Consider the following 10,396-nt stretch of genomic DNA (forward strand, 5'->3'; position numbering starts at 1 on the left):
AGGGTAGGACACAGCCTAAAGCACGGGCATGTCATAGGGTCATACGGGCGTGTCCCTATACCACACGTGCATGTGAGTCCTGTACATAGGAAACAAATTGAAATTTGGTGAAAAATGCTCTGAGTTTTCGATTAAGTTCCAATTTGTTTTAAATATTTATATTGGTCTTCGAGGACCCAATAAGGGGCAATACGATTAATTTATGACGAGTAAGCAATTTAATTTATTTAATGTTCGTAATTGATCTGAATTATCTGGTAACGCTCCGTAACCTTGTTCTGACGACGGATAAAGGTTAGGGGTGTTACATTTAGTGGTATTAGAGCTTTGCAAGTTTAGTTGATTCTCGGACTAAATCAAGCTTGAAGTGGAGTCTAGAGGTACATGCCATAGTTGAGTCAAAATTGAGTCGGGATTGGATGCTGATATTTGTTTGTTTCTATTTTATAGTGAAAATGTCAGATGAGTACATAGATGATACTAATCAAGAAATATATAGTGAGGATAATGAATATCAGGAATTAGATGAAACCGAGTCAGCAACACCGAGTGCAAATCTAATGGGAAATCAACCGCCTAATGTCAGAAGAGGTAATATAGGAGAAAGAAATAATTCTGAATTACTTAGAGTGATAGCTGATACTCTCCAACGAGTAGTAGAAACTACCACTGCAACAACATTTGCTCCTACTACTCGTCGAGCACCAATTAAAGAATTGCGTAAGTATGGTGCTATTGAATTTTTGGGTCTAAAAAGAGTTGATCCCTCCACTACTGAAAATTGGATAGAATTAATAAAAAGGATTTTGAAACAACTTGAATGAGCTTCCTAGGAAAGTTTATTGTATGTTGTTTCTTTGTTACAAGGGGAAGCTTATGTATGGTTTGAATCGATAACCCGACATGTGCAAAAAGAACAGGTAAACTGGGATTTCTTCCAAAGAGAATTTTAGAAGAAATATGTGGGTGAATTGTACATTAAAGATAGAAAATAGGAATTTTTTTATGCTAAAACAAGGTGAAATGTCAATAGTGGATTATGAACGAGAATTTTCAAGACTCAGTAGATATGTTGTGGAATATGTGCCAACTGAAGCCGATAGTTGTAAGAGGTTTTTAAGAGGTTTACGTGATAAACTACGAGTACAATTGGTGTCTCTTAAAATTACAGAATTTGCAGATTTAGTCGAGAGAGCAAAGATGGTTGAACAGGTATTGGGTCTAGATAAAAAGTTTGAAATTACTCGTCTACTTGGGAAACGTACCGGAACTACTAGTTCAACTCCACAACCTGAAATATCTAAAGAATCACGTGGTAGCTGGAGACAGAGTTTTAGGACAGAAAGAAGTGATAAAAATCATGGAATGCAGATGACAGTTTCTACTAGTAGTATTAGAGGTCCATCTCGAAATACAGAACTTCTGAAATGTGAACGCTGTGGAAATAGGCATCGAGTTGAGTGACTGGAGGTTGTTTCTATTGTGGGCCTACTGAGCATTTTGTAAAGGACTATCCGAAGAATAAAAATGTTGTACCAGTTACATCACAGAGATCCGAATCTGCTTCCAGATGTTGAGGATCAGACCGAGGTAGTGCAGTTATTAAAGGAGGTGTTAGAAGAGGAAGTGATATTACCACTCAACAATTAGAAGCCAAAGTACCAGCAGGAGCATACGTGGTACAGACTCGTGAAGAGAGGAATGAAAATGATATGGTAACATGTATATTTTTATTGTATTCAGAACCTATTTATGTTTTAATAGATCCGGGATCATCACACTAATATGTTAATACAAAACTGGTTGAATCGGGAAATTTAAAAACTGAAATGTCTAAAATATCTATAGTCCATTGGGGCAAACTGTGTTAGTGAATCAAGTGTGTATCCATTAATGATACAGGATAAAAAAATTTCTGTTGATTTATTAATAATGTCATTTGGTGACTTTGATATAATTTTGGGAATGGATTGGCTATCTGAGCACGGGGTAATTTTGGACTGTTGTAAAAAGAAGTTCACTGTTCAGAATGAGAATGGTGATAAGATTGAAGTTAATGGTATTCGAAGCAGCGGGTCAGCTCGTATTATTTCAGCAATTCAAGCTAATAAATTAATTCATTAGGGTTGTGCATTTTTTCTGGCTTATGTTATCAATTCAGATTCTGTTGTGAGTCAATATAGTAAAATCCGGACAGTCTATGAATTACTTGATGTTTTTCCTGAAGAGTTGCCAGGATTACCACTTGATAGGGAAGTTTAGTTCGCAATTGAAGTTTATCCGGGTAGAGCTCCGATATCAATACCCCCATATCGTATGTCTCCTATGGAATTAAAAGAATTGAAAGTGCAATTGCGAGATTTAATGGACTATGGATTTATACGTCCAAGTACTTCACCTTGGGGAGCTCCAGTATTGTTTGTTAAGAAGAAAGATGGTTCAATGAGGCTATGTATTGATTATCGACAACTAAATAATGTGACAATCAAGAATAAATATCCGTTACCTCGTATTGATGATTTATTTGATCAGTTGAAAGGAGAATTTGTGTTTTCAAAAAATGATCTGAGATCGAGTTACTATCAATTAAAGGTGAAAGGAAATGATGTACCGAAGACAACATTCTGAACAAGGTATGGGCATTATGAATTTTTGGTGATGCCATTTGGCTTGACAAATGCTCCAACTGCTTTTATAGATCTTATAAATCGTATCTCTCAACCTTATTTGAACCAATTTGTGGTGTTATATGAAAAGTAAAAAATAATAACTTTAAATGAATTAACACTTATTGAAATACATATTTTAAATTTAGTACCCTAATTTAAGTCCAAATAAATGGGAAAATATTTTAGGATGGTGGGGAGAATGTAAGGCATAGCATTAGCACCAACAATTTTAGCAATTGATATTGATTCACAAGTTAATTAAATTTTTTTATTCTCTTTAAATCGATACCGCTAAATTGATTGAATGTGGTTGAGACAAACATTAGTTTATTTGAGTTGAAAAAAAGGTAAATTCCACATTAAAACTAATGATGGTATATATCAAAAAGCATAAAATGAAATCGATGAAGAGACAGGCGGCGTTGTGGAAAGAATTTTCACTACTCCTGATAACTTTTTTTATTAATTAATTATGTCGGGGTTGAGTTGGGTGCATGAACGACAGTTTTAACACGTGATTCATATGTTTCGTAAGGAGGTGACATTTTGCGTAATAAGTAATTAACAATGTACTCAAATACTAAAACACACACTACCCCCTTATTTCTCCTCTGTTCTTTCCTTTACATTCTCATCATTTTTCAAAAAAATTCTAATTAATTATTTTCTATTTAATCATTCAATTTAGACTTAATTTTAAAGTGTCATCAAATTTAATAATGTATTAAAAATTACTAAATTCAAGAATTAATATAATAAAAATAATTTAAAAATTAATAATAAATTCAAAGATTATATCTCTGATTTATTTAGTTGGGTTGCACGAAGTCCTTTTAGATTGATTTATTTTATAATTTTAAAAGAAAAACTATTTGGTGCACAATAAAACTATTTGGTGCACAATCAATACTTTGGGAAATTTTATTTTTCCTTTAAATCTTTTAGAAAATTTTAATTAGACTTTCTCAAAATTTTGAAAGCTTTCTTAAAAGTTTTGAAAATTCTCATTAATTTCACAAAAAATTTAAAATTTTAATTAAGCCCTTAATTTTTTTTTAAAAAAAATCTCATTAAACTCCTAAAATTTTACTAACCCTTCTCGAAAACTTAGTCTCAAGATCCACCAATGCTATTAGCGAAGTTAAAAAGGCTCTACAAACAGGAGTGAAATGTTATCAAATGTCTTTAAGAAATATTAAAAAAAATTAAAAAAACACGTGTCATTTATTAAACCTTGCTTGCAAAGTTAAAAGACCCAACGAGAGTGAATAAAATATCAATTTATAGTAAATAATTATCTTAAAAGAAAAAAATAAAAAAGTGCATATGAGTTTAGTATTATTAATTAGTTTGAAGTGTATTATTTTATTATCTTCACATTGACTAAAGGGCGCCTCACAATATTTTTATTAGTAAAGATGTCCATTTAAATGGATGAAATATATAATATTTTCAGGTGGGTCTTAAGTAAATAGGGAAACAATAGATATATTAAATTGAAAAAATGATAACATGGGGATATTAAAATTAGGTAAAATCAGTTATTTTGATGATTGATACTATTAATATTCCTTTATTATTTTATATTGAGGGTTTAACTATATATGGAACAATCTACTTATTATCATTCACAAATTAATAACTTTGCCCTAACAACACATAATTTATGTTGTTTTCAGATGACTATTTTCTTTGCTTATGATATATAATTTACTTACGTTGTCTTTTAGATGATTTTATGTTATCGACAAAATGGAATCTGTAGTATCAATGTGATATATGTTGTCTACATGTTAAAAGCATTTCCAATGTGGTTTAGAATGAATGAATTAAGTTAGGTTGAAAAAAGAAGTGGCATCATTCATGCATTAACAACTCATAAACTTTTTCTACTTATAAATAGGAATGCACTCAAACTCACATTTTCTTGCATTAACACTAATACATATACTAATACGGATACCAATTGAGTTAATACTCAATTCACATTTTAAATATATATTTATATTACCCTCATTTTGTTTCAACCTTATTTATTTTTATTTCTAAAAAACATTTTTTTAACATGTTTGGTAAATAGAAATAATTTTGTTTCAGCCAAGGTTAAGTTTTTGTTTGGTTTTAATAATATTATTTATTTTATTTCTAAAAAACATTTTTCTTTTTTTAATACGTTTGATAAATATAAATAATGTTTTAAACAATGAAAATATGAAAACTTGTTTCAAAGCAAAGGATTTTATATTTAAAAACTATTTGTTTTTTTTTTTTTTGGGTGTCAAAGTTGAATTTCTTTTTATTTATAACATTTTCAGTTTTAAAAAGCATTTTAGTGAAAACAACAACTTTGTATTGTTTTTAATTTTCACATATTTTATTTTCTAAAAGATTATATTTGAAATATTTAACCAAACAATTTTTTAAAAAAAAATTCAAATAAAATAGTTTATGTTTCCTGAAATAAAAAAGATGATGTTATTAATAAACTGAATATTAGTATTAGTAGGTTGTGAAATGGAGTTGAGTAATTGATTAGTAGATTAAAAGAGGTTGTTGTATGGGTATTGAATATAACATGCAGAAATACATCCATCAATATCAAGTATCATTAAAACCACTTAATATTTTAGTTGTGAAGTCATAGAATGGCATGGTTAGGTAATGAAAATGAAAGGAAACAAAAAGGTTTAGATGTACTAATTACGAAATTTTATTCAAAGTAACAAGGGTTGTGTGCATTCAAGGATAATTAGTAATTAGGTAGATCATTGATTTGTATCAATATCACATCTGAAATCTACATATACCTTACCCATAACATTATGATACCAGCCCAATGGAGTTGTAAGATGGGCTTCTTTTCATCCTCCAACAACAAATTTGCTATTAAGCTTACCTTACTAAAAGCTTATTGCACAACATCATGGGATTCACCGCAAATCATTGCTTTCAGACTAACTAAGAATTAACAGAGCATTATACTGATTTCTAACTTTGTTGCTGGATCATTTCTTCTGCAAAACACCATAAAATGAAACTGGTAAACTTTACACAGTGGCATTGAAAAAGCCACATTTTGCATAAACTGTTGAACCAACAAAACATCCATGTTTATAATGGGTTAATCTTTGAAAAAAAAATATTGAATTCATGGAGCAGTAAAGGTTTTAAAAGTATCATGGAGATTCATGTAATAGAGTAATATTGCATTTTACTCTATTACTCAAAAAATATCAAATTAGTTTTTGTATGTTAGATGAAAGAATAATTTTATTTTATTTTATTAAAAATTTCATCTACTTTTACTGTTAAAATTAAAGTTACTATCAGAATAACTTAACAGTTACATATGGCATGCCACATGTACCTAAAAGAACTAATTTTTATTAGTAGAAATGGATGAATTTTTTGACAAAAAAATCGCTTACTTTTTAATCTAATGTATATGAATTAATTTATCTATATTTTTTAAATTGAAGAGATAAAATTAAATTCAAATCCAAATACAAGAAGGGAATAGATGAAGAATAATGGAACTGGTTTTGGAAGATTTGGTGGGGGCATTCGTGTTGATTGCATACCTCATGCATTAGTTTTATATAACCATTGGTGAGTTGATATTACCAACAGGCTAGGCTGTTTTATTTTTTATTTTTTCCTTTTTCCTGGTGAAGCCTTTATTTGATTGTTAATTTAATATATATCACATTTCCCAAATAATACTACGTAGGGAAGGCAGATTCGGGGAAGTCACATAATGTCCATTCAAGGGCTTTTGAGGCATCTAACGAGTCGTTTTAAATTGACATGAATCATGCAATGGAAATTAAACAGGGTGTTAAGTGACAGCATATTCAAACTTTTGTAATGATCCATTTTCGGGGTTAAAGGTGTTTCGCACGGCACTTTCCATTGTCCTCAGTGGACAACATGACAGCAGTTGGTGGTCGGGAGTTTCCAGACATCATCAAAAGTTAAAGGCTTGAGGTGAATGCCTTTGCATCAATCATATCGCGATTTGATTCCTTCCAAATTTAAATGTTGAATCTGAAGTTTGATGTGATTTGATATTATAGTGATACTGCCGGTTCCTAAAACCTTATATGTGTGGATGGTATATTTCAGAAGAAAGAAGCGAAATCTGTGGTTCCTAAGGAATGGAAATAACAAATTACAGAGTAAAAGACCCCAGCCAACTTTCATGTTCGACTTGTGACATTTTGAAGAATCACACAGAACAGATGGCTTCCATTGGGGCCGTGGGCCAATGTCAACTATTCCTGACTCCGGCAAGTATCCATTCGTCCGTGGAAGTTCCCTTAAATAAACGGCTGCCGTCGCTTTGACTTGGACTCTCTAATATTAACACCGTATGCTGATTGATAGTTGTAGGTTTCCAGAGCTACCTCCCTAAGTGCAATTAAAAATGCATAGTAGTAGTGGCGGGTAAACTCTTGGGATTAGAACAGAAACCATTGAAGTTAACAAAAACCTTCTGATTCTCATTGGTTTTTCCTACATGATTCTTTGTTTAATCATATAAAACTCACCAAGTTGACCCCTACCATTACCTCATCTTTTTTAAGATTTATAAATATCTTCTCCTTAATATATGTATGTATGTATGTATGTATAGGACTAGGCTGTCTTTAGCCTGGAATATGTATCATTACTTAATTTAATATAATCTGCTTTATGCAATCCAGAAAGTATACTTAAAAAATGCGCCTAATTAATTATCTAAACTCTAAACTGTTCAATCTGATTGCCAGAAACTACAACTGTCAATCATTCTCAGTTAATTCTACCAGTGTTTGATAATAAATTCACATGAAGAAACATTTTATATATATAAAGTACTGCATAAGAGTATATATGCAATTACTGTAAAGTATATTTCATATTTAAAAAAAAAAAAATTATAGAAACAATCAACAGGGAGTTGAAATTACTTGCTTGCTCAGCTTTTCCGGATGATGAATAGAGGCAGCTGGTTGGGATACATCGGGTGTTAAACTCAAGATATCAGAAACGAAAATGGCGAACCAAACGATGAGTGGAGTAAAAAACAGAATAAGACCAAAGGGTACCATCCAAAGCTGCCTATTTGTTGGATGATATTGGTATTCCCACCATGCCAACAACAGGCCTCCGCCCAAACTCACCAGAAAAGACCATAAGCAAGCCATGAATATGTTCATGGTCTTTTTGGATCCCTTCATCTTCCTCTCTAATATCTTGTCTTCTTCAGAACCCATATCAACAAACCTTTTTTCTCCCCCTCTTTTGGCCTTGATTTCCCCCTAAAACACAAAGAAGTACCCTCTTCTTGTATATACCAACCAAGGTTAAATCGATGATAGAGGAAAAGGAGGAGGAGCCTTTGGAATGTCAGTTGTTGTGGGATGACAACATATATGATGAGTTGGGGGCAGAAGTTAGGCGATACTCGTCCAAGTTAAACACTGATTGAAGTAGCAATCAGGTGAGGGGCGTGCCTTTCTATCAAAGTCGTTCTTTAAGGGTAATAAAAAAATGTAAAAGAAGAAAATGATTGTTTTTCAGCTTTTAAGACTACTTTACTGGTGCGTGGGTGTATCTGGGGTAGATTGTTTTGACCTTTTTTTTAATGGGTTTTCCTTGTTTATTTGACAGGTTCGGCGTTTGCTTGCAGTTGGACATAGTATTATATATATATAAACTGGTTCTAAGGCAAACCAAGGAAAAGACCTACCTATAAAATGAAGGAGAGAATTAAATAAAAAGGCAAAACTATATTATATATATATCGGGTAGAGTAATGGATGTGGAAATTGATTTTATTGGTTAGATTGAAATCCATGCATATACAACTATAGGCATGGAAAATGAAGTTGAGTTGGAGGGTTGAGTGTGGGGAACTTGGGACATGACATATATTAGATTTGGGATAACACGACAAACGTTTGTTTCATCGTGGGAACTCATCCAATCCATATTTAGTATTCTTTTTTAGTTACCATAACAAAGTGGGCCTTCATTTTCTCATAGATGCTAAGGTTGTATGGTTCAAGATCCTTCGCTACTTCCCTAATATCATTTCTACACCACTCTAATTTTTATTTTCACATTTTTCTCAGTTCAAATTAATAAGTTAATTGGTATCAAGATTATAAATTTATTTTATTTAAGTATTAAAAGTTTAGTTATGATTGTGTATTCAAAATAAATATGCAATAATAAGATTTGAACATAAAACATTCTTAAAGTTACAATTTTACGTTTTAATTAAAACTTAATTTTTTATATAAAATTTTATAAAAATATGATTTAATTATGTAAAAGGTTCTCAAACTAAAAATAATAATAATTAAACTCTTTTTTACTCAATTAGGCACTTAAACTGTCAAACTGTTAAAATGCTTTAAAAAGCTATTTGACTGTTAATTTTAATAGTTAATTATGAAAGTGATTTTTCCAATTAATGTTGCCATGTGTCACACTGTGATTATAACACGTGGTGAAAAAATAATAAAATAATAAATTTTTTATTAAAATTATAAAAAATAAAAATATATATTTTTAAAATTTATTAAACATTACAAAAATATAAAAATGTTCATAAAAATTACTTTTTCAATGCAATAAAATTAGACTTCGCTCTTTACTCTTGGTTCAATCTATTAGTGGAAATTGAAAAACCTCTAATTATAAAATTTTCATAGAAATAATATAAAGAATTATTTAATTATGAAAATGAATTTCCAAAAAAGTTATTTACGAAAATGGATTGCTTTAATAGTACATGTAGATGCTGTCTGACACATCGACAACATCATCCCCTTTTCCCCGTTATCATCACACAATCATTAGATTTTTTAAGAAAAATGAAATTTTTTTGTGTCGTCACTGTGTCAAGTAGCACCCTATGTATTTTTCATAATACCCATGAAAAATATGGATATTTACAGTGGATAAAAAAAAGGAAAAAAAATATTTTTTACTGGGTGCCACTGGGACACCGGTGAAACAAAAGAAAGGCTAAAAAAAAGTTAAAAGAAAACTGAAAAAATAAATGAGGAGCCCGTGACTGATGCTTGCTTCATAGGTGGTTATTATCTTCTTGCTTGCGAGTGCCACCATAAGCAGATTGAAAAACTCAAGAAATAAAAATTAAATACGAACTGAAATTGAATATGAAATGTAACACCGCCTAACCCTAAACCATCACCAAAACAAGGTTACGAGACATTACTGGACAATCGGACAATTTACAATTAATATTCAAATAATTATTGAATATATTATATTATAAAATAATTATAAAGTCCCTTAATTGGACCCTCAAGGCCCAAAATACGTATTAGAGGGGAATCTGGACTTGTTCGGGTGCTCTGAGAATTTTTTTTTTAACTCAATATAACTCCTTTATAAATATTTAACATTCCCTGCAATTTCAAACCAGAACCAATCCAAAACCAATATTTCAACGAATGTAATTTCATGTTTAATCGTATTAAAATCATACCTATAACATTAATTTGATAATTTACTCTATGAACATTTATATTACCATTAATAATTAAATTAGAATTTCATTCATTCCATTCTAAATTTAGTACCAATTATACCATGTATATCATATAAATTTTCATACCATTTCATTAATTTAAACACCAAAATACCAAATACCATTCTTTACAACAAAAATCATATAGCATTTTAAAGTGACCAAAATAACACCTATG

At 30.6% G+C, this 10,396-nt stretch overlaps 1 protein-coding gene across 1 annotated transcript; it reads right to left on the reverse strand.

Moving 5' to 3' along the window:
- Positions 1-5,355: 5,355 nt before the first annotated feature.
- On the reverse strand, positions 5,356-8,387 carry LOC108472749 (uncharacterized). Its single transcript, XM_017774302.2, has 2 exons — positions 7,622-8,387; positions 5,356-5,683 (listed from the first exon to the last, which is right to left on the reverse strand). Exons 1-2 carry the CDS (start codon positions 7,925-7,927, stop codon positions 5,675-5,677), a joined length of 315 nt encoding a protein of 104 aa, XP_017629791.1. The 5' UTR covers positions 7,928-8,387; the 3' UTR covers positions 5,356-5,674.
- Between the last annotated feature and the right edge of the window lie 2,009 nt (positions 8,388-10,396).

This window comes from Gossypium arboreum, chromosome 11, assembly GCF_025698485.1.
Source record: "Gossypium arboreum isolate Shixiya-1 chromosome 11, ASM2569848v2, whole genome shotgun sequence".
NCBI classification, from domain to species: Eukaryota; Viridiplantae; Streptophyta; class Magnoliopsida; order Malvales; family Malvaceae; genus Gossypium; species Gossypium arboreum.